Source organism: Liolophura sinensis, chromosome 1, assembly GCF_032854445.1.
Source record: "Liolophura sinensis isolate JHLJ2023 chromosome 1, CUHK_Ljap_v2, whole genome shotgun sequence".
Classification (NCBI taxonomy): Eukaryota; Metazoa; Mollusca; class Polyplacophora; order Chitonida; family Chitonidae; genus Liolophura; species Liolophura sinensis.
The window spans coordinates 28,854,869-28,881,835 of record NC_088295.1 but is presented as its reverse complement, the minus strand read 5'-3'; the positions used below and the strand labels follow the sequence as shown (position 1 = coordinate 28,881,835).

General features: G+C 37.9%; 1 protein-coding gene across 3 annotated transcripts in view; it reads right to left on the bottom strand.

Annotated features, from left to right (window-relative positions):
• The window catches only part of LOC135467936 (protein still life, isoform SIF type 1-like), a 140,203-nt gene that overhangs the window by 42,334 nt on the left and 70,902 nt on the right, over positions 1-26,967 (bottom strand). For all 3 annotated transcript variants that reach the window (XM_064745876.1, XM_064745893.1, XM_064745885.1), the window contains 3 exons: positions 23,052-23,233; positions 19,107-19,228; positions 15,533-17,102 (listed from right to left, as the gene is read on the bottom strand). In XM_064745876.1, the coding sequence (XP_064601946.1) occupies positions 15,533-17,102; positions 19,107-19,228; positions 23,052-23,233 (1,874 nt within the window). The remainder of the gene's footprint in view (positions 1-15,532; positions 17,103-19,106; positions 19,229-23,051; positions 23,234-26,967) is intronic.

Sequence of the window (26,967 nt, the reverse complement as noted above, 5' to 3'; positions counted from 1 at the left end):
AAATTAGCTGGCACCAGCAGAACTTAGTACAAATGACACGGTACAGAAGGTTAGTATGTTAATTAGCCTTAACTACATTTTGTCATGAATGAATGATTGTGGCTTAATTCTATTTTGACAATACTACAGGTATACTGTTGCCACCATTTTGGAATAACCCGGAACAAATACTTACTTGATTCAATCTTGTCGTTTATAGTTCTAACCCTTGACACACAACTCACTCTATCAGACATCATACATCCATGGTGAACTGATGGAGTTTGTCTGTAAGATATTGTGTTTCAGTTCTCATCCATTATTCTGGTGGTATGGGAATTGAACTAATATGTACAAATATTTATAGCTTTTTGCTTTGGGCATCTTTTCCATTTTACGTTAATTTTATTTAAAAAAAACATTCTTGAACTGTGTCTTATACTAGATAAACAAGTATATGAAAAGTACTGATGAGGAATTGATAAGTGTATTTAAATTATACTTTTTCAGCATCAAATTATTCAATAATACAAATTTTGAAAAATTCAGACTCATCTTAATTTTGGGTTGTTTGGCCTTGGTCTTAGTTTGGTACCTACATGTATGTTTCATGGATTTAAGAAACTGTCCACATTTGAACCAGATATGTGACAGCCATTGGAGTTTTACCTAAAGAATGTGTAACTTAAATACAAGCATAAACATGCACTTCAACTTTTTACTAATTTGCACTCCAGTTGTCCCAAAATAACGATTCATGTTTGCATTCCTTAAGAGCAATTTCTGCAAGGATAAAACAGCTCACATTGTGCCTAAGGCTGAATGCACACTTGGTACTCGGCTGCATACTGTATTCATAAATGATCACTTGCACAAGATATTCAACTTTATTAAGGCTCACTGCTCTTTGTTTGGGATCAAAGAAACCCAGTTTTACAAGGAAATCCAAGTCAGCCTGGTAAGATAGATGTAACAAAAGTCTATCTGTTCCAAGGTAACAAGGTGGGAAAACACACAGTCTGCACTGTTCATAAAACATAATAGATTTTTTTTTTTTTTTTTTTTGATTGGTGCTTTACGCCGTACTCAAGAATATTTCACTTATACGACGGCAGCCAGCATTATGGTGGGTGGAAACCGGGCAGAGCCCGGCGGAAACCCACGACCATCCGCAGGTTGCTGGCAGACCTTCCCACGTACGTCCGGAGAGGAAGCCAGCATGAGCTGGTCTTGAACTCACAGCGATCGCATTGGTGAGAGGCTTCTGGGTCACTGCGCTGCGCTAGCGCGCTAACCGACTGAGCCACGGAGGCCCCTAAAACATAATAGAGACAACCTATAGTAATTCACCGGCAAGACTGCCACAGGTAGACAGTCTCTCCTTTTTTCTCTTGCTTTGTGGACAACCAAAAATGGTCTGGCGTTTGGCTGCCTATGTTGAGGAAAACGCCTCTAGCCGTATATTCAAAATGTATATGTAGAGATCTACAGTATCAGTAACTAGAATTTTATATAGATGCATATATCCTTGAAACTGCCAATGTAATCATAAATCCTTACATGTATGATTATAGATATACATGTCCTCGGACGTGTATTTCACTCATGGCTTTATAGACTCTGTTGCAGCAGTAGTCATCATTAAATTCTCATCAATAAAAAATGAAAAAAGACCACAAATAATAAATCTGTCCAACTAATTTAAACTAACATGTAGAAAATTAAACTCAACATAGGTTATAAATGTCGAACATTACAGTACTTTCAACATATTAAAAACATGACTCTTTTCCAGACGAAAGCCGTACAGTAACCCTTAGGCAATGTGCTGAAATCTCATTTCATATACGTATTTGGGAGCTGCATATTAAGACTGTATTATATACTTGTCACTTCATTAGTAAATGACATATCCAATCCCCGAGAAACATTGGACCTCATCCATATATTACTCACACAATGTGGGTAAATTTTTCTTTCAAATTTTAGACCGTTCTGAAAAATGTTCGTTTACATGAGAATATTAAATAATAATATAAACAGAGTCTATGAAGTTTACATACATGAATACTTAATACACAGGAGAAAAAAAAGTCCTAAGAACATATCTACATCTGCCCTGAAATGAAACAGGAATGACAGTTGAAGAAACTTTTGCATAAAGAACCAAGCACAGCACCCTGTACAAAATGCACGAGCGTGACCGCCAGTATGTCAGAATGATGTGTAAGCACCCCCCCTCCCCAACCCCCACAAAGCCCCCCAGGTAGGCATAGATTACAGGCTGCCTGAAACCCATACCCCATGCCATCAGTGCCTCTGGACTACAAGTTACAGGAACAAAAGGAGAAAGAGAACCAGAACAATGATATCAGAAACATCTAGTACTGAACTGCACTGCCTGACATTCAATTATTAAACCATCTGTTCTCAATGGACATTTACACAAATATCCACAAGTAAGAAAAACACATTGTATGTGCCTTTTGGCAAACATTCTTAATAAATTGGTCAATGCATGCACAATGTGTGTAAATAGCAAAGTTCTATTAGTTACTGAAAAAAAGGAACATCAGAGCATAAAAATTGTCTGTGGCATAAACAAAACTGCATGATGCCCTAGCTTCCTACTTTATTCATGATTTTTGAAATCCACCAGTGCATATGTACTTTTCTTGTGTACAAGTGTTTGTTGTACACAGTAAATCACATAAACTACAAAGTACAGTACGTCCTAAAGGGCAACTTACAGAAGCTGACAAAAACAGCTTGTAACTCAAACTAAGAGTGAGAAACTATATATACATGTACTTCGTGTTTCTGCTTATTTTCACTGCTATTTACCTCTGTGAACAGGAAATTGGTGGGTGGAACATCTGTCTGTCAAGAGTTCTATGCAGAACCACATATATACCACTGAAACACTCTTAACAACTAAATATAATCCTTTGCCAATAACTCTACGCCATAATGACGTCACTGTCCAAACCTGTAATGTATTATGGGCTAAAACGTTTGGAAAGTGGAAAAAAGCAAACGATAAACGTAGCATCATACAATATACAGCTTTTCTGTATTAGATGAATACACTTGCACCCACTGCAAACTGTCATGATCTGTCTTGCAAATCTACCTTAATTCTTCTAATTTTGGGGACACTTGCTCTGCTCTTTTCAGCCAATATATATGTAATTATAGCAGGAATATTTAGTCTCTTTTTTTTTCACATCTAATGTACAACATATTCATATCTTTACTTTTCCAAGAAAAAAAAACAAAGAGAGAGATTTTCATTTTTATTCTTTACTCTCAGCACTGCTAATATCTGTCCTAAAAGTTTGTTTGATTGATTTTTATTTCATTGGTGTTTTACGACGTACTCAAGAATATTTCACTTATACGATGGCAGTCAGCATTATGGTGGGTGGAAACTGGGCAGAGCCCGGGGGAAACCCACGACCATCCCACTTACGGCCGGAGAGGAAGCCAGCATGAGCTGGAGTTGAACTCACAGCGACTGCGTTGGTGAGGGACTCCTGGGTCATTACGCTGTGCTAGTGCGCTAACTATCTGAGCCACGAAGGCCCCCTGTCCTAAAAGATTAGAAGAATTCAGAGTGCACTACAATGAGATAGCTTCTCTGTAAAATTTTCACTAGCTTTAGAAGTACAAGCCAACGAGGAAAAGTTTGATAATTACTGAGCATTAACAAACAATGGTTACTGTATTGTAAGAATCCAGATTAAACATTTGCAAATATAATTTATACAACATGTGCTCAGAAAATTAAACCAAGTAAACCCTTGGGGCAAACCCCTATCTTACAAAGACAATCTTTGTGATACAAAGCTATCATTAATCCAGGGGAGGCTTTACACAGCAGACTAGACTGGTGAATCACTTCAGATCACTCAATCACTGAATCTTTGTGAGTTTCAGAACACATGCTCAAATAATTGTAACTTTTAGTTATACATTTAGAAGTCATTAAGACAGCTGACAAGTGGAAATTTAACTCAGTATATGTAATTATGAACTCTCTGAAGCAATTCAGGACATTAGTTAAAACCTGGTATAAATCCATCATTTCCAGCGTGAAGTTTGAATCATGCATACATTTTAAGACATCAAAGACAACACAGTTCTATAACCTCATAATTTTTTTTTACCTGACTTCATTTTCACACGTCTATACCTGCATATAATGTACTATTGTGCACAAGAAACAAAGGCACCTGAGCACATTACATCATACATCACACAGATTGCTATGCCTATTTCTTTTGTTTAATGATACATTTTAAGCTTGTTCGCAGGTGTAAACCATATTGCCTTGTCAGCTCAAGCTGTGCACATTCAACAGGACTCAAATTACAGGTGTATACAACAGCTTTAGTGTTTTGTGCATTCCTGCCTCAAAAATAAACCAAACTGTGTCAAAATAAACTGTAGGGAACAGCATTGTACTTAATTCTTCCTCGCTATTACAAACACTGTTAAGTGTTTTGGGGCCTTATGCCTCATTAGATACAAGCTGATTAAAACTACATGTAACTCCATGCATAATCCTTTGACATGTTTGATAGAAACAAAGTACAAGTTAATCTAATTTGAGCTGTTTAGAAAATTAAATACATACTATATAATTAATCTGGCAGGTATCCAAATCATTCGAAATAGTTTCATAGCAAATGTTTATATCCTTATTATTGAAAAACACAATATTAAAAAATTCTACAGGAAGCACATCAAAGTATGGGAACAAAACGTACACTAATTGACAAGACAGGTGTACATTCCATTTTGACATATTTGCCAGCTAAAATTAATGATCTACATTACTCACTATCAGCTATAAGCATTATCCTTTCTTTCAAAGAAAAACAAAATTAATTGATAAGTTTGAAGGCTTAAATGTTATTATTCACTCTGTACCTAATTAATTCACCTGTGGAACAGTATATATAGTCCTTACCAATGCTGTTGGCCACTTTAATAATTGCCGATGTTATTAAATACTGATCAGAAATTATATAATATCTAACTTTTGCAACAATTTTTTTTAATGTTAATAGATTTTAATTAATTGTTTATATTCACCAAAGTAAGGAAGTGTCAGTTTTACTATACATTCAATTTCTTATTGCCTTTCTTTACCGATCCTTTTTTAGTACATGTACCAGGCAGATGATTTATAACTACATTGCATGATACAAGTTGTCTATTTACATGCACTCTTAATGATTTCCCATGCAAATACATGTCAACTTAAACAGGATCAAGTTAGCTGCACTCATTAAATGTCCTGATGTGTATGTATGGAATAACCATGCATTTCCGCATGTGTGTTGTTATTTAGACACTGAGAACGCCACATGAATCTAGCATACAGATAAATGTCCATACATGTCCATACATCAGTCAATTTTAAGCAGAAATTATGTGCTGATGCACCTGGTTACTGACGTGAGTGTTGTATTGTCTCACTAGACTGGAGACTAAAACATGACCTTGCTCCAGTTGTCAACCTTAGTAGACATATGATTAGACAACCTCACAGGTAAACCACAAACGTTGAGTCACGTGGTAGGGTTTTAAGCAACAGCTTGTATAATGCAGTATTCAATAAATAAGGAAGGAGTTAAACTTCTCTAGCATTCTTTTTAAAAGAATGATCACCAATGTAATATACATCTTGAATATGAAAATGAAGCCCATACTGTACTTTAACACCATGCTCAGAATGAACAAGCCTTAAAATAACACCTTTAAAGTAAAAGAAAGCTAAAATATGAAGTAAGGTTCATCATGAAGACAACTGAAAACTATGTGTAAAAATAGTTTCATTTAGTTTTTCAGATTTTTTGGAGAGTGTTGAAAGGCATTCAAATATTTGAATACTATGGTGGGTTTTATGAGCCATACTGATGGTATCTTGGAACTCTGACGTCACATCACCTTTTTTCCCTGATTTTCACCAGAAGGAAGGAAGTTTTGGGAACATTATTTCAGTAATCTTTCACTCATGGGTATAAAGAGTTATTCCAGCAATCAGTGTTGTAATTCGAGTTGGATAAGTATATTTATGCATAGTTTTAAGTTGTCTTCTTAGTGATACCGTCTTTGATTTTTAATGTTTTTTTATTTAATAAAAAAAAAGTTAAAATCTGTACATTTTACCAAGACAGTAAGTTATAAGCTATCATAATACACCTGAATATGTACATGTACATGTATGCAAGCTGTCATAATACATCTGAATATGTACATCTATACAAACTGTCATAATACACCTAAATGTGTACATGTACATACAGTATTACATGTAAGAAACAAATTACAGAAGAAGTCAAAAACAGGAACGAAATGACTATGAATACCAGAGCATAATTTATCTTCATAAATGTGTACATATATTGTTACACAAAGTAATTACAAGTAAATTACATTAATTTTCCTTTACAGCAGTTCTAATAAGAAAACAAAAGGAATGATTCTATACAATTTATATGAACAAAGGCTGCTATATGAGGTTATTTTCTTATAGCAATAATTACAATCAAACTTTTCAACATTTTTATTACCTTTTTTGATAATTAATAGCTCTGAACAATAATTGGTAACATTAGTTTAACAATGTATCAGGCTTTGTATATACTGAGCTCAAAACTAAACCAAGTACATGGTATGATCTCAATAGTACAAGTGAATGTATTTGTGTAAGCAATCTTCACTTGTATATGAAAGCTTTTGTTTGATAACAAAAAACCAATGCATCTTTGTCAGTAGATTTAATATTATTTTTCAAGAATTTACATTTGACAACCCATCCGGACCATACAGGTTGGCCATTTTTAAGATGAGAGTAAATGAGCAAAGATATTTTAGAGATATGATTAAAGCCTTACAGAAAAATGCTGAGACAACAAAACAGAATTGCCTTCCCTTATAAGGTATACATTTATCAGTGTATCAGGAAAATGACACACACAGCTATCATTTATCTGTACTGAGTGATGGGAAAAAACACGTGGGTGTAAATATAATTGCTACAGGATTCTCGTAGGTGTTAACATGACAACTGATAGCACGACAAATTGCTGGACAGGCTACACTTGTAGACTGTCAATGAAATATGGAGCATATTCGTACCAGTTTTACAAGGAAGACAATGGCGGAACTGTTTATTAGATGTAAATTTACATCCTTACCAGTACGTGTAGTTATCTAATTATAAAAATAGACACAGAAATCTCCATGATAAACAAGTCCTTCCTTCTGATAGTAAAAAACCATCTGGATGAATTTTTCATATTATACCTGGTAGAAAGTAGTACCATTCAATAAAAAATAAAAATTCAAATTTTTTATAACACATGTACTGTTTACTCCCGTCATAATAGTAAGATGTTGCCTCAAATACAAGAACATAATCTTATACAGCGGAATACACACTCCAGCGGAATACACACTCCAGCGGAATACACACTCCACTGGAATACACACTAAAGTGGAATAAACACTCCAGTGGAATACACACTCCAGTGGAATACACACTCCAGTGGAATACAGACTCCAGCGGAATACAGACTCCAGTGGAATACAGACTCCAGTGGAATACAGACTCCAGTGGAATACAGACTCCAGTGGAATACAGACTCCAGCGGAATACACACAGTGGAATACATACTCCAGTGGAATAAACACACTCCAGTGGAATACAGACTCCAGTGGAATACACACTCCAGCGGAATACACACTCCAGCGGAATACACACTCCTGTGGAATACAGACTCCAGTGGAATACACACTCCAGTGGAATACACACTCCAGCGGAATACACACTCCAGTGGAATACATACTACAGTCTGCACTCAGTACAGTCCTTATTGTCCAGCTACTTAAAGGATACATGAAAACGTACTATAAAACAAAGAGCTCATTTTCAATTAACATGATGAAGTACCCTTATTTTATATGCTTATTTTCTGTCAATGGTCGGAAATATACGGAAATCACGTCATCAATGGACGTCGCAGAGCACCAAACCGGGACTCTCTCCCCAAAAAAGTTGTTTTGACAGCTACTGATCACAGCTGACATCATCACAACAGGTTACTTTATTTCTGGACTAACTGCTTGGGCTTTAACAAAAACCATAGTTTAATCCCATTTTCACACCCCAAGTAGAAAGCTGATAAACTTCTTTGTAGCTTTCAATGTTTCAGCCTTTAACATGTTTAAGCTCTCTTGTTAAAATCAAGTCAAATCATGTGTTGTATGAGCTGCGTGATACAAAACTGATGAAGAAGTTAACAGGTACATGTATGCATGTGTAATAGACACAAGGCATAAATGGATACCTGTTGCTTGGTTTACATCCCATACTTTGTAAAACCCTTACAGCAGGACACAAACAGGATTTACAGCCGAAACTACATGTGTGTATGTGTGCATACATACACATAAACACAATATCTGATGAACTCTAATGAAGTTGGAATTTTGGGGGCTAAAAATAGTGAGAAAGAAAAATAAATAAAACTTTGGAAAATATGGTTTCAAAAAACTAAACTATTCCTTTTGTGGAATTTCTTGGTAAGAAATAAAATTTAAGAAAATAATTTGAAACATTTCTGGACCATTCATTGGAGACATCTTATTTTTAACTTTATGTACACTTGAAGCAATCTGGAGGCCATGTACTTCACTCAGTTATATTTGACTGTTGTTTATTGTAATAATCAAGAATGTTTCACTCTGATGATGGCAGAGTTTTATAAGTTGAGGAAACAGGAGTGCCTGGGGTAAACTATATGCACTGACCTTTGGTCAGTTAATGACACACTTATATTGGTGGAAGATCAAGTGGTCTTCAAACAGTCATACAACCAAAATTGCTGGCTACACCAAAGTTCACAAGCAGTCAGAGCTACAAAATGTACAAATTTCCTACCTAAAGATTTGAACCGGCAATATTTCAGCAATATGGTGGTGATTTTCAATGCACGAAGAATACTAATTCATAGTATACTTCTTAAAATGACAACTTTTAAGAGATAGGTAACAATTCATAGACCTGTGCATCAGATCTGATCAGGCTAAGATGAAAACAACAATAATGATAATCTAATCAGTTTTATATACATCAACACATATAACACTACCTAAACATAATCACAGACCTGTGTAGTGCCTTCAACGTACACACGCAGAAAAATAGATCAGATTTAATCAAGCTAATTATCATTAAGCATATTACCATATACATGAGTATACAAGTTTTGCGTTGGTGTCTTCCAATGACAAAATGTTTAATTGTTGGGGATTTAATCCTAATTTCCCCATTGCAAGATTAAACCGATAAAAACTGACTTAAAAAGTGTAAAGACAAGTTATACTATGACACCCAGATGTCACCTTTCCATCTAATACCCTGAATATGTAAATAACATACTCTGATTTATGAGCATAACTAATATATATTTTATGTAATTGGTTATTTCCGCTTACTCAGGATGTACCAAAATATTTTTATAATGAATCAGAATATAACTACTTCAAACCACAAGAAAGATGGCACATAAACAATCTGACAATATTAAATGAAGAAGTCATACGTTACATTCACTAATTTTTAACGCAGCTTTTGTACCAAAACAACTAATATTTAAAAGGATAATAATAAGGCAGAAAACAAGAGCTTATCTCTTTCATGAAAAGATAATAAAAATGATTACAACATGCCCGATTTAGGATTTATTTTCACATTGACTACAAAACTTAGTGTGACAAAGGCAAATACTAATTTAAAACATAAATCTTTGGTAGTGCTGAATCTAAATGTAGTAATGAAAATAAGAAATGTTAACCATAAACATAAATACGTACCACATTTTCTTGGATATGTCCCAATGACAACAGGTGTGTTGACAAATATCCCCAGTATATCCATCCTTTGTTCTTAACAAGGCAACAGGTAATCACATAGGTGAGGCAAATGATAAACTTACAGGAACCCAAATAACAGGGTCTGGGGAAGACCTTTCCAAATGCTTACCCCATGTAACCTGTGACACATGAGTATTAGATGCGCACACCCCTTCCCCAGGGAGAAAGAAGTGACAGAGCCATGTTACGATGTTACCTTAAAACTCTGCCAGAAGTCTGGGCTATCTCACTGTGACAGGTAAAAACACTCAGGTGTTGGGTCTCTCACGTAACCTTACTAATAGGCAATTCTGTATCTAAATAAGAAATATTCCTCAGCAATAAAATGCATTTGCCTCAAAATCCACACTTTGCCAGGAATGTTGTAAAGAGCACCTGCACAAAGACTCTGAGGTGTTACGGTTTTGTGCTGCAGAATATAGCCCCAAAACACATTAGCACAGACTGATGTGAGGCATACGCTGTGATGAATGGCAGGTTCATATAACACGTGCCAGGTTCACTTCTGAAGTACCGCAGAGCAAATGTACCATCATCACAAACAAGTGGTTCAAAAGGTTACCACTCTCCTTTTGTACTGAGGTAGTGTCATTAGCAGCTAAGCAAGGCGCTGGCTGTATTTTTTCCCTCTGAACTCGTCTGTTAGAGACAGTCAAACCTCCAGTCCAACACAAGCTTGACAGCCAATGTAAATTCCACCAGGTTGTGTTCAGTCTTACTGACCTATATCAGTGTTAGGGTAAACGACTCACAGGAAAAACAGACGCTGTTAAGAGGGGGGGTTTACTGTTCAGCATCACTGCTTTCAATCACTGTGATGTTCTGCCGCATGTGCCCCGTCACCTGCCTTAAGGTGACGGAGAATGCAGCAGAACTGTAGGTCAATCCAGAAAAAAAAACAGCCTTATCTGTCTGCAGATCCACCTGCTGGTGAGACAAACGAGGGCCTTGACCAGGTACCCTCAGTTAACGGGAAATGTTGATCAGCCACACCTGACAGGTGTCACTAAATAAACAATACAGGTATGTCAAGACGTGAAAAGGAGGCTCTGTCAGCAGCTTGCTTGGTTCTGCGTCCCTACCTTATCTGGATGAGGTGAGACTACCCCTGGCAGATCCCAGTCAGCACATGATATGTATGCCCAATGCTCCAAGTACCACAATCACTTACACCTCTTATTGTTATCAATGCCTTATTCACCACAAACAAATTTCAATATTGAGCCAGTGCTGAATTGTTTGATCCAATTTGGATCTGTTTGGACATGAATATTCACACCTTTTACGCTTCTCATTGACTGTTTCACATGAGTAACCACATACAATGTACCAGTTGTTTACGGCCGAGTGACCAGGGCTGTTGACTCAGTAAACACAACAGCCAGTCTGGGAGTGACAGCTAGGCAGTGCTGTTGATGACACAATGGGTTAGTACTGGTCAAGTTATTTGCCCACTCTGAGGCCATATTGACCAATCAAAGGTCAACATCTATAATGCACTAAGGAATAATGGACATGAAATAACGGGAAGTATATGTCACATTTAGCAGTTAGGCTTAGCATGTGATTTGGACATGAATATCTTTAGCCTTTAATGACATAATCTCCGCATGAGAATGTCATTAATGCAAGTACTACATTATGTTGTTCTTTAACACCATAAAACAACTGATAATAAAAATAATTGATAATTACCAAGAAATCTAACATTTGACAGATATCATTCAGCACTATTTTAACATAATCTACGACCACTGCTCACTAAAGAATAAATGTGGAAAAGCTATTTACTGTTGTTTCTCATCACTGCAACTTGTTATTCTGAAAGTCATAGAAAGTTTCCAAAGCAATAGAGTCTTCAAGACTGAACACTTTTGGAGCAATACAAAAGACAGTGATGTACTTGTCTGTTCTAGGAGGTACTTGCCTGTTCTAGGAGGTACTTGCCTGTTCTAGGGAGGATTTCCTTCAATACAACATAATCATAATCCATTCAGAACAAGTATAAAGTGTCAGAAAATCATCCTCATATACTCCATCTAAAAACTCCAGCCTTTTTTCCCCAATCAAGTCATGAATTTTTAAAACGAAATTATATCAGCTTTTACACAATTAATGTTTGGCTTTTTTAATTTATGTATTCATTTATTGTTTTTTTGAGCATGTGTGCTAATTATAACATAGAGCATGTTGCTTCTAACTTACATACTAATCTCACAACTTGAGCTGAGATGTTCACAAAGAAAGGTTCAAATGTATACTTTTAGTGTTGGGGGTTATTTAATTTAACCTGAATTCTTTTTGTATATATTGGCTAAAGTTAGCCCCCTTAAATTTTGAAACAAATTTTGAACAGAAATTCTAATTCAAAGTCTTAGCTACATGTACTTTCACTGAGGTATTAAGCTTTCATAATAAATATAAGTAAACATCCATAAACTCCTCATAGTGATAGGTTCACAGGGCACAACACCAGCCAGAGCATGGTCCACAGCTGTCACATGAGGCGTTCATTTCAGGCTCATGAAATCAATATCACTCCTGTCCTTAAACTTGACAACATGGACTTGCAAATTGTATGGTATATAGTAAAGTATTCACAGGTCAAAGGGGTAAGCCTAGCCTCTCCCTACAGCAATGGGGGCATTTTTATTTTCCGGTTTATCTACCAGTATACATATACTAGTACTTTTCACCCTATCAACATGGAAGGGTCAGCATAAACATAAAAAGATGAAAGAAAAATAAAACAGAGCTGCAAAACATTTAGCCTTAATAAGCCACAATTCAATGGCTCTTCTGTCTGTGTCACCAAGTCACTAATACACCCTGACAGAGTTTACTCAGGCATGGTCGCAAATAAGGGTGAAAAAATGTCAAGTGGTAATGAAAACAAAACAGGGTTAGCTTGGGGGGAGTGAAAAGACTATTGTAGTGGTCAGTGGGAAAGTCGCCACCCTTTCTGCTGACCAATTAATACCTGATTGCACTGCATGTCCACTTACCCTTTCATGGCTGTCAATGGGTAATTCCATAGTGGTTGTGGAGTCAGTCAGCACGCACAATAATACGAGCTACAATAAGGGTCTAGCTACCTCAGGCAAACTGGACTCTCCTTACCCAGTATTCTTAACAGATCACCCTGTAACTATCAGACTGCACCAGCAGAGTCAATGCACCTTTCACAGACCTGTGCATTCTTTGTTGTTGTGACAGATCAGCCGATGACGTGAAAATGCGGGTGATCGGAGACTGAAAGACTGCCAAGTGTCAACCACTTGAAGAGGTGTCAATATCAGTTAGTCTACAGTCACCATTACGTAATGTGTAGAAAATGAGACGCTCATTGTAATGTGAAGATCCAACAACCATAACCAATAGTGACAAATCCAAATCAACTTGATCCAGCTCTTCATTTATAAAGGGTATCAAAATTGAATTAAAAGAGGTACAACTTGTGCGACTGAATCAACCCTAGTTGCGATGAAGATTACATTTAATTATCTGCAGATTAATTTTTCTACCTGACTGAATTATCATGATAGCCATATTTGTGTAGCATTCTTACATATGAATAAAATTAATCAAGTCAACTACAATGGCTCCCCAAACTCCACTAGGCCTAATGTATTAGATGTCTGTATCTCTGTCAAATCAAAACTGTTTACACATAATACACTGTATATGTGCTGTGTTAATTTTTTTTCATTGTCAAAGGTTAAGGAAACAATATTCTTCAGCTAAAAACTTTATGAGGAATTCAACTTTACTGCTTTCAGGTAAGACTTGCACAGATTTCCTACGAAGTGCTATGAACTTGGACAATTTAAACATGTGGTATTACAGGTCAGAGTTATTGCCCCTGTTCTTAACACTCGTGGGACTATTAAATTTTGTTGCTGTAAATTAGTGAATACTGCACCAAAAGTTAACAAAAGTTAATCTGGTGACTACAAAATAATAATAATAACAAGAATAATAACAAGAATAATAACAATAATAATAATAGCTGTTTCCTTTCAAGCAAAGCCAATCCGCTACTGTGATTTCAACCAAATCATAGAGGCATTAAAATGTAACATGATCACAGTGTGCAATACAGACATGTTTTACAAGCTGTTGTATTGTATAGTATCCTTTGAGGAACATGAAAATGACAATTTGATTACACATGAACTACTCAATAGGAAAATCTGATTTTCATATTTAAACATCTACAAGTAACAATAGGCAAACCCAGTTTGGTACATTTCTATATTTAAACATCAAACTGCATGAACTGATGCCATTCCATGGTTGGAGATCAAACTGTAGCCATTGTTTGGTTTATTTTCATATCTAGATATTCAACTGTATACCCGGACAGTAAGGCACCAATGGCACCATTCCATGGTTAGAGATCAAACTGTAGCCATTGTTTGGTTTATTTCCATATCTAGATATTCAACTGTATACCCAGACAGTAAGGCACCAATGGCACCATTCCATGGTTAGAGATCAAACTGTAGCCATTGTTTGGTTTATTTCCATATCTAGATATTCAACTGTATACCCGGACAGTAAGGCACCAATGGCACCATTCCATGGTTAGAGATCAAACTGTAGCCATAGTCTGGTACGTTTTCATATTTAGATATTCAACTGAATACATAGACATCAATCTTCATGTGCATCAGACATGACGTAAATTGTACACATTGGTACCATTTCATGGTTAGAGATCAAACTGTAGCCATAGTCTGGTATGTTTTCATATTTAGATATTCAACTGAATACACAGACATCAATCTTCATGTGCATCAGACATGACGTAAATTGTACACATTGGTACCATTTCATGGTTAGAGATCAAACTGTAGCCATAGTTTACATTTCCATATTTAGATATTCAACTGTATACACAGACACTTTGATGCACCAGGCTTCACGTGCATCAGACATGATGTAAACTGTATACGTATATCACCTGTGGACATACATGTGTGCTGATGCTTTAGTACTTCCAAGCACACCCGTAACATGTGCATGGCTAAAATTAACACTCAAGCTTACCTGACACTACTGTCCAATGTCATAACCAATGTGTTAATTCATGCCTACTAGAGAGCCTGTCGGTTGTCAGTGTTTTTCAGACAGGTGACAATCAGGGTGACCTGTACAATATCTATCAGTTGACTCATAATGGCCACCAGATTACAAGGGAAATCCTCTTGTGATGAAAATGTCAAGGGTCAAACAGCATATGCACCAAGTATGATTGCTTACGTATGTCAGGGGTCGCACTTATATATGGGTAATAGGTACATGCTTAGGAGGCTATCTTCCCTCTGAATCAATACGCTATGCTTCTAACAATAAAAATAAGGCAACATTTTATACATGCTAACACATATAGAAATTCAGTCCACAAATTTGGTTGGAAATGTAAGCAATCAAAATTATGTATCAAAGTCAGCCATATATGTTGATATCTATGTATATATTAATATGTTGTATATGTAGGTACCTATCCAACACACTGAAAGCTGAGGGCAATTATTCTTAAAATAATAGTCTCACTACAAATAAAATCAGGTAACAGAGAAATACATCCTGGACTTACCTGTGTCCTGCCTAGCCAGTGAGGATTTGCTGCTGTCTGCTGACACAGACCCCACAGTTTCATAGTTCATGCCTCCTATCCCGCTATCTGGGTAACTGTCTCGGGCACACTGGTTCCTCAGGTGGAACTCGTTCTCCAAGGTGCGAGTTTGGCGGGAGATGTTCAAGCTGTCCGCGCTGTCTGCCGAGGGGAGGGCACCCGGGTAACGCCCCTGTGGGGACTGTCGATTACCCTGTCCACCGTTGTAACTTTTGGCCTTCACCCCTTCTGGCTGTGAGTGGATGCCGCTCATGGCAAACTGTCTCTGTCGATCGGCTGCTGTTAACTTGACATTGTTGCCATCATGGAAGCCCTGATCACTGTCATCTTTAAGACTGTCTGTCATAGGCTGAGGTATAGAGCGCAGCATTTTCTTCAGCGCGTCACTGTCAAAGTCCATGTGGCACACGGGGTCAAGGGGCGTCTGTGGGGTGAGGGGCTCAGGGGGTGGTGGCCAGTCTGGGGACTCAGATGACGAGGTATGGGTGGACTTGACCTCCAGCTGACCCGAGCAGGCAGTGGTGTCCACCTGCAGGTGGGGGGACTTCTGTTGTGGATTCTCGGCCAAAAAGGCAGTTTCCATATGCACCACCTCCCCACCTGAGCCCGTCCCGCTGAACCTAACTATGGAACCCTTCGCGCTGGTGAGTATGCTGCTCTTGGTGGGTGTGCTGGAGGCTGAGCTGGGCTGGGACTGTTGGTGCTGGGGGGACCAGTGTATGCGGGGCACGTTACCAGGAGGTGCGTGGGGCTGGGGCTGTGGTGGGTGTGGCTGTGGCTGGTGTGGTTGTGGCTGTGAGGGGTGTGGGTGTGGCTGTGGATGGTGTGGCTGTGAGGGGTGTGGCTGCCCTGGGTGTGGCTTTGACGGGTAAGGGTGGGGCTGATGAGGTGGAGTGTGCTGAGGTGACCTATGGAGTCCTGGAGGTGTCTGTGAGGTGCGCTGGTAACTGGCAGCTGCTTGTTTAGAGGACTGATGTGGAAGTGAGCGCGTCTGTGACAGAGGTACATCTGGGAAGACCTGATGTTGGGGGGACCAGTGCACTGAATGTTGGTGAGGATGAGGATTGGGGTGGTGCTGGGGTGATCGATGACTGTCTGTTTTAGCATCCACATGCACGGCCCCATTGGGCTGCACTGCACCTGGGTGTCCAGGTGATGGGCTCACCAGAGATCTTCGGAAAGCCCCGCTAACACGGTTTTCTGGTGGACCAGGTTTACGGTAGCCCGGAGAGTTCACATTGTCATAGACAGAGGTATTTGAGGGAGGTTTGGTCAGGTTAGGCTGGAAAAAGCCTCCTCCTAAATCTCCACCTTCTCCAGGCCGACCCCGTGGCATTGTAGCACTCTGGTCCCCTGCCCGGCATGTACTTGTGGAAGACTTGCTCGGTGACCCCTGGGGGTCAAATTCCAGATGTGAGAGGTCAGATGAGACGCAGCGTCCCATTGGTCCATCTGTAGGGGAGATATCGTGTCTATGTTGGCCCACAGGAGAACTTGGAGAAGAAATGGAGGACACTTTACTTCTGACACGCTGAAATATGAATTACAAATGTCATAAAATACTTGTTACAGCAAATAACATTTTCTTGTTTTTCATGTATTTACATAGATTTATTCTTGTTCAACACCATACTAAAAAAACTGTCACTTATATCAGAGTGGTTAGTTCTTGTGAGAGAAGGAGTATATCATCAACCTTATACAGATTTATCCATCATATTAGTGTAAGCTTGCACAAAGCACCAGATCCTTGAGTGTCAAAACAAAACAAGTAATTTCTTACATCAGTTTTATTGATTTCCAAAAAAAAAAAAGAAAAAATGAATTCATTAGGCAATGCATGCAAAATATTATATCTGAAATTCTGAAGCAACAGAAACCTAAGTCATGCAGTAGGTGTGTTAAAACATACAATCTTTGAAATCAGATTAAAAGTGAAAATCAATGGAATTTACTGGAAGCTTCAACTTTCTACATGAGAAACATGGGAAAACTATATGAAGACAGTGATGAAGAAATTTAATATATTCCTCTTGAACTAAAATCTTAATCAAATTTTGTGTAAATTCATTATTACCCTTTTTAATCCCCAAAAATTAAAATTAGGAACACAGAGACTTTTTCCATACAACGAGTGTTTTAACGAAATGACAGCAGAACATTCAGTCCATACTATGAACACTTTCTTCACCAATTCAAACAACACTACATCCATCTACTTCCAGAGAAATGGGGAAAAAGAAATAGGATTGCATCCTGAAGTTTAAACATGTTAAAAAGTCCAGAAAATGAACAGCAAAGGTTGCAAGTGGCACAGAGATAAAAAAATAATTCCCCGTCAGCAAAAGGCAAGTGCTTATAGACTACCAATACGGAAACACAGGGCAATCAAATGTTCTGATTGCATGCAATGTGAGCCATGTCATTCACAATCTACCATTACAGATTCCGTGGGAAGGTTAAGTCTGACCTTAGGTGGGCTGAGCCGCAGTGAACCAGCAGACGAGGCCTTCCTGGCAAATTTTTGAGTAGGGTACTGCATGCATGACAATGAGAGAAGGACATGTTACACAACACCTCAGAGAAGATCTGTTTTACCATTAATATCACACATTGTGTACAGCCTCTGTGTGTTTTTTACCAGGTTTATTTTAACTGTGTGAAGCAACAGCTAATATAAATTTATGCAGCTTCAACTTTGTCTTAAGTCTGGATGATTACCATTAAAAACCCAAAAAATATTTAATAGATACAAATTATAAATCTTCAATCTTTTTAAACTCAACAGCACTTTCTTAAGTGGAATGTATGTAACTGCATGTAACTATAATGATGATAAAATAATTTGCTTGAGTCAGTAAAAATACAAGTTTCATAAAACTGTGCAAATTATTTCTTTTTGTATCAAATATTTAATGCATTTGCCACGCAATTGTTCTTACACTTTGTTGAACTCCTTCTGATATCCTACAGTCTAGAGATATAGGACATAGTATCAAATTTTCTGTCTAGGTCAATTTTATGTCATACATATTTTTACATATGACCAAAAGATCATATCATCAATTTATTTATGTATTTATTTATTTGATTGGTATTTAACGTCGTACTCAAGAATATTTCACTTATACGACAGCGACCAGCATTATGGTGGGAGGAAACCGGGCAGAGTCTGGGGGGAAACCCATTACCATCTGCATGTTGACGGCAGATCTTCCTGGGTCATTACGCTGCGCTAATGCGCTAACCGACTGAGCCACAGAGGCCCCTCATCAATTTAGATAAAAAGATCTGGAATCTTTAGAAAAAAATATAAATGTTTTAAATGAAGCACTGTCATATTTATCAAATAGTACCATATTCCACATCAACTCATCTGAGTGTAGTTAGAACACAACTGATATAAATTATTATTAGTAGAACAGGGATGTGCCATCAGCCAAAAAGCCATCAAGGGAGATAACTTATTGTAGTAAAATCACACTCAAGGAAGATAATCTGAATGAGCTGGCGTGGGCACGAATGCATTACTTACACAGCAGCATTCACGGAATCTCCTGGCATCTGTGGGGCAGGTGAAGTTTAAACCCCACTCACACTGCCTGACTGAGTCACGCCAATGGACAAAACACTCTGTGGCTGGACAGATTATTGTTCCTGCAAGAGTAACGTATAAAAATACAGTTGAAGTTGTAACTGGTTATCAATTTATGCAAGATGAGATATTGATGTACATGTACCATGATCTTCCAGCTATAATAAGACAATTTTGTTTTTGTGTCTATGCTCATTCACATAGAAGCTATTCCCAGTTTTCCTTCCATGAATAGTTGACACTTTAATTAACATTTGAACAGGTGCAAGGAAACTTGGCACAGAGGTGGCACATATTATGACCACCATTGTAATGTTACTGTTCTAAATAGTTAATATCAATTCAATAGAAATCAATGTGTATGGTGAAACAACTGACCAATGACATACAGATTTAAGGATTAGAGGATTAAAGGGGTCATTAGCACAAAAGCTCCCTGATGAGAAGGATTAAGTCTTTTAATGGCATGTACATATCTTTGTTAATTACTGTTTTGTATTGTTGTCATCTACGACACTGTTTCCATGGTGACCACTAGGTATACTCTGTATAGATAAATGAATAACTGCCAAACTTTTTACCTGAAACTCTTGTCACTGAGGTGACGTACTACAGGCAAACCTGAAACTCCTGCTTGTCACTGACTTGTCACACTACAGGCAAACCTGAAACTCCAGCTTGTCACTGACTTGTCACACTACAGGCAAACCTGAAACTCCAGCTTGCCACTGAGTTGTCACACTTCAGGCAAACCTGAAGCTCCAGCGAGTCACTAAAGTGTCATACTACAGACAGACCTGAAACTAGCTTGTCACTGAGTTGTCACATTACAGGCAAACCTGAAACCCCAGCTACTCACTGAGGCGCCATACTACAGGCAAACCTGAAGCTCCAGCAAGTCACTAAAGTGTCATACTACAGACAGACCTGTGACTCAAGCTAGTCACTGAGGTGTCATACTACACACAAACATAAAACTCTGACTTGTTATTGAGGTATCACTCACACAAAGCTGAAACTCCAGCTTATCACTACGGTGTCACATTACAGACAAAGCTGAAACTCAAGCTAGTTACGGAGGTGTCACATTACAGGCAAACCTGAAACTCCAGCTAGTTACAAAGGTGTCACACTACAGACAGACCTGAAACTCCAGCTTGTAACTAAGGTGTCATACTACATGCAAACATGAAACTCCAGTTTGTCAATGAGGTGTCACATTACAGACAAACCTGAAACTCCACCTGAAACACGTCACTGAAACATACCCAACTAGTATAAAAACAGTTTTACAGTAGTGGGTTGTCATGTGTGGAACAGTTTAGAATGTCTAACCAAAACAGCACCATGACTTTCTGCTTTGAAAGGATACATGAAAAGGAACTATCAAACCAAGACTATGTGTCTATATCAAATGAAGAAAATTGTGCCCTGAAATTTTTGTTAAAAAAAAATTCATTTTTGGGTATTTTTATACCTGTTAATTATCCTTCTATATTATGCATATTTTCCCTCAATGGTCAGATTTTTTCAGAAATAATGTTAACATTGATCTTGCTTGGAACTCAATGAACACCCCCAAAGTGCCCTAAGCCCTGTGAACCGTGTCGCTACAGTGTGGGCAAGGTGACATGAACACAGATACTGTATAGCTTCTTCGGGCCAGCTTAGCGCCACCTCCGCGCCCCTACACCTGCCTCCACTTTGTCAGTACCCCACATCCCTGCACCCTTTCGGCCAAACCCGTTCGGACTGAACCCCCACAGAATTCTTTTTAAACAGGGATCATCACTGATGTCAAAGCTGGAAGTTACTTAATTTCCAGACTGATCGCTGGGGCCTTGCGAAAAATGTTCTTTGAAGCCATTTTTATCTGCCCTCCCCCCTCAAAGTGAAAGTTTACTATACTTTCTTTGTACTGTTATATGTTACAACACACACAATAATCTACACCTAAGCGTTTTATGTATCCATAAGTCACGTTATTCGAAAAATTATTTCAACCAGTAAATTTATATAAGCTGATATATGTAGTGATGTATTATTGACTATTTTCATGTTCTTAAAAGCTGGAATTGTGTATACTGTTTGTACTGGTTTAATGTTCATGTGTTGTTATAGGGGGCCTCTGGGAAGAGCAAATTGCTAAATTTGACACAGCTATCCTCTTTAAATAAAGATTTCATTCACTCATTCACTATACATATCAGAGTCAGCTCTGATACTCTAGCTTATTATCCCGGACATGTCACACTAGACGGTACAAGCATACAATGTCTTGTGTAGTTCCATCATGTTCACTAAGAAATACTTACACAATGTGCATGACAATGTTCTGGCATAATTTGTTACAAATGGATTTGTTGAGTGAATTAGCTACTGTATGTACGCGTGAGAATGTTGATATTATTGCTGTAAATGCTGCATTTAGCTGTATAGTGGTCTGGACAAGTTGTCATAATGTTGATAATTCAGTTTCTTCTCCAGTCAAAAGTTTAGATTAATATGTCTGGAAGATGTGCTTCCAGCTTGCCCCATAGGAAACCTACTGCCAGGTCAAATGAGCTGAACTATGTTTTCTTTGACCAACAGTAGCCTTACAAAGAGGCGTGCTCAGTTGTGCAAGACAGGAGACATCCATCTTGGGGCCCAGCCTTACTGCCAATGAAGGAATAATGGAATGGCATTTTCTCTTAGTTTTTGTATTCATCATTTTGTTAATCAGTGAGTTAATGTTACAAAACCATTTTACAAAATGATGACAGTATTGTCACCAAAATGACAAAATGTTATTGAATTTCAAACTCTCATTACTTTATTTCACCTAAAGTCTGGTATCAAAAATGAACTTTAGAAAGCAAACATGCATAAAGGCATAAGTTTTTATGATAAAAAATTAATCAAACTTCACAAAAGACTTGTTCTGTATCCCTCAGAATTAAGCAACATGTGTCACTTGAAAAGCTATAACAATACGTCAGCTAAAATACAGTAATTCTACCAACAAAAATGTTACAAAAGTATTTTACAGAATCACGGCCTAAGCTTTGTCACAAAGGCATAGACCTTATAATTTTGAACAGATCATTACATATCATTTTCTTCCTATAATGCCTTGAAAGGTGGCTCACTGACGATAACTGTGTAATGTTCTATTTTAGATGATTTTAGTGGAATATACATGTATGTCACATTTACTTTAAAACCAATGAACAGTATCTTTATTTAGCTATCAAAATATCTTATAGTATCTACCTTTACAATGTTTGTTTAGGTCATGGCAATGTTGCAATGCTAAACCAGTGTTTACTCGTGTTAGAAAAATTCAAAGCGTATAGAATTTTTTCTATGCAGTAAATATCTGTATTCTTTATGTGGTTCCTCTTTCAAAATCTGAATAGATGAAATACAGGTATGTACAGTTAATCACTACTACAAATCCAAAACACCTCTTGAACATCATTAACAATCCCACCATTGAATTAATGGATTGTTTGCAGTTAAGACTAAAAAATTTACACAAAAAATCACTACACTAAATCATTTAAAAAACAATGTACATTGTTTGGTTTCCTGTTACTGATAACACATATATCTGCTTTAAATTTACTATTTCTTATATCCTTTCAGACTTTTCAGACTACTGTGACCTACAATTTTGTCCATGACAAAGTTGCACATTTAGCCTGATTTTGAGAGTTCCACTGATCTCAGAAAGGAGTTGTGAGGTTTGCTTGGAAGATCAGATGCTACACTACAGAAAATAAAAGGTTTATTACCAAAAGTAATATTTTACGGCCTCTATTTACTTCTAAATATACACTTTATTAAAAGTGAATGAATACATGTAGTCTTGCATGAAATTCAGGGCATTTAAATATCTACCTGGCTGTATTAACTTGACATCAAATATTTTCTCCACGTGTCTGTTATAGGCAGTGATCTGGAAGATGGTATGGGGCGTATCCTCCACACAGGTAATGTTGACCGGCACCACGTCATCAGACACGCGTTCCCATCGCATGTAATCCCCATCACCATGCACACGGAAAATCTCCGCCCACAACCTATCAAAGGAACAAGTTTTCATCATGACAAACATTCTATATACTAGACATCTGTAATAAGGTCATATAAACATGTTAACATTTGTAATAACTTCATCATGATTTAGCTCAGCAACTTCCGCAAATTGTTAACCTTATACTTGCTACAAAATTAGCAATAAGGATGATACCTATCACCCGTCATCACTTCCAATCAACACAGAAATTATCCACCTCATCTTCTCTGGAGGCAACAACACTGTGGTCCAGGCCAGGCAACTTAAATATATCACCAACCCACAATCTCTTACTTTGAAAACTGTCTAGAAGTTGGAAATGAAAAATCAATCATTCACTGACACTTTCTCCCAGCTCCTCTGATCCATAACAGCTCAGACAATGCAGTTTATCTATCAACTGATGAGCTATTGTAAGGCGCGTCTTATTCTGACACAGACTGGAGTAAGCCTGCAGACAGTAGCCAGCATGCAGAAGTTGTCATTACGTCATGACAGTGACTGTCTATAGATACACATACATGTACAAGGCAATGCCTGATCTTTAGCAACTGGGCCAAGAATAGCTTAATTATACACAATAACCACTGAAAACCCATGCAGAAATGCACACCCATTGGAGATCTCAGAGTCAATAACCACTGGAAACCCATGCAGAAATGCACACCTACTGGGAATCTCAGAGTCAATGTTACCACTGAACACCCATGCAGAAATGCACACCCATTGGAAATCTCAGAGTCAATAACCACTGGAAACCCATGCAGAAATGCACACCCACTGGGAATCTCAGAGTCAATGTTACCACTGAACACCCATGCAGAAATGCACACCCATTGGAGATCTCAGAGTCAATAACCACTGGAAATCCATGCAGAAATGCACACCCACTGGGAATCTCAGAGTCAATGTTACCACTGAACACCCATGCAGAAATGCACACCCATTGGAGATCTCAGAGTCAATAACCACTGGAAACCCATGCAGAAATGCACACCCACTGGGAATCTCAGAGTCAATGTTACCACTGAACACCCATGCAGAAATGCACACCCACTGGGAATCTCAGAGTCAATAACCACTGGAAACCCATGCAGAAATGCACACCCACTGGGAATCTCAGAGTCAATGTTACCACTGAACACCCATGCAGAAATGCACACCCATTGGAAATCTCAGAGTCAATAACCACTGGAAATCCATGCAGAAATGCACATCCACTGAAAATCTCAGAGTCAATGTTACCATTGGAAACCCAATGATGCATAACCATGGAAAATCCATTGAAAACCTCCGAGTCAACAACCAGTGGAAATGAACAATCCCAAAATCACCAGAAATCAAGAAACCTATGGCCACTGGGAATCTGTCAGTCCTTGACTAACGGCGACCCAGACACCTTATGCCGATAGTTATCCACAAGTCAGTAACCACTGGCACATCTACAGTTTTATGGTCATAGGAAGCCCACAGACTTGTGCTTAAAGGAAACCAACAAATTACTGTTCACCTAAAACATGTGGCAATGACTCAAAACGCCATGACCAATGACAACCAAAAACAACCAATGACCGAATGAAGTACAAGTAAAGTATTTCCTCAGGTCAAACGATCTATTGTAGCAGACTCCCACATCTATAAGTCCATCTGGGTTAGTAGGTGCACCAAAACAATAACATATCAGTATTCCTCATCCCTTTGCTACCTGATCTTCACATGTTAAGTACAGCACCCTATCATACCATTCGATTTTTTGCCTGGCTTCTGCCCCTATATTCCTTACACATGCAGCTATGGTCATGGCCATTACCTGTCAGAGGCCAACAACCCGGCAGACCACCCGCAAGGAACCCCAGAAACACTTCTTGAGAAAGACGGGCATATTTGTTATTGGCCTCGTATCTTACCCCAATTTTCTGTGTGTAGGTTAAACAAGCCACCTGTTTCCTGTTTTTAGCAAAGTGTTACATCACCTGAGGAGTTTCAGGCGCCTATAGTGCTGATGGAAATAGACCAGAATCTTTACCTATAAGTACTTGCTGGCTCACGTAAAAAAGCTAAACACACTGTTCAAGGTTTTGCGCAACCCTATATACAGAACCATTCGGTACATGCATTTAAACTGCTTGCAAACATGCACAATACCTAATTACCACTGTCTTATGGAAAAAGAAATGCTCAGGTACACTCAACTTATATCTACAGCTTTATTTAACAGGCTAAAGTATCTTGGCTTGAACGCACAACCACACTGTATACATGTCCAAAGTATTTACATGTATACCTGTAAACCATATAAATTAAATATGTTCTCAAAATATACCTCCGAGGGACAACTGCTGACAATTACCACAAGTACAAGTGTTTTCATTGTGATTGTGTTCTCTTGCACACTTTCTCTAGTTGACAGGGAATAAAAGCCAGCAAATCATGGCAACAAAATAAACTAATTAGTAGCAAGCAATATTTTGTAAGTAAATTCTGCTATTCAAACAAGTCAATATTTTTATTTTAATTATAAAAGCAGCATTAAATGTTGTCCTGACACTCACTGAAAAAAATACCTTTCTTTCACCATGTGACATTTCTTTTATGCTAACTAGTTTCACTGCCTATGCATTTTTCGAAAGCTTTTGACACCATTATACAGAAATAGCACCATTAGAAAATTTCACTGAGCATGAAATAAATTTTTCCAATAAGAAGACGCTAAAGCAGACAACATCTTATTCTCAAGGGAATCGTTGGCGAGTTGTGGTGATACTGCTGATAGTGTCTCTGTTGTGGACATCACCATTTGTGACTGTCATATCTAAACTGATCTGGGTTCTGTCAAACAATGATTCAACCTGTATACCAGACACCAGTGCTGAGGTAGGTAATTAGGCCTGGTCAATCCATCAACCTGGATCTCCAGAGACAGCTCTATTCTGCTGCTTTTATTATTCCAATCCCTGGATTGTGAGGGGATCATGATTCAATCCTACTGAACTGTTTTTAAGTCACAGACCATGTTCGCCGAGACCTGTAATGCTTCACTTTGCAGAACACCAGCTTGACCCATTTCTCATGGAAGATCGTGGGAATTAAACATGGACCCGTTATATTTGTTTGGGCTGATTGTTAATGGGTTTCCACTAATACCTTCGAAATGAAACATTTAACCTTTATTTTTCACCACAGCTCTAGGCAAACATACATGGTATAATAGATACAAAACACCTTCCTTGCTCACAGAGTGAAAAGGGTGAGGATCAATTTAGCACAAATTCCACTTTTTTAGGCAAACGGTACATCTATATTGCATGAGCACATATATATGCTCTCTCAATCACGTTGTATTTTTGGTTTCAACTATTGTGGGCCAAATCAATTTTAGTATGTCAAAGCAATAAAAATGTAATGTTTGCAGTTGAAAATAAAGTACCTGCATTTGTGCTCATAAAATCTCCCCTACACAAAAGAGGAGCTTTTAAACCTTTAAACTTTCAATACAATTATATCTTTAGTCCTTTATCTGATTGGTGTTTTGCACTGTGCTCAAGAATATATGTATTTCCTTGATTGCTGGCAGCGTTAAGGTGGGAGGCCAGTACAGTAAGTTAATTTAAAGTTCACACTCTTTTATCGCTGAGGAGAAAAACAGTGTCCTACTGTACCATGTGACCCGTCCGAGATGTTAGACAACTACTTTGGATTACATTGACTATAACATGGACCCCTAAAAAAAAGCTATAA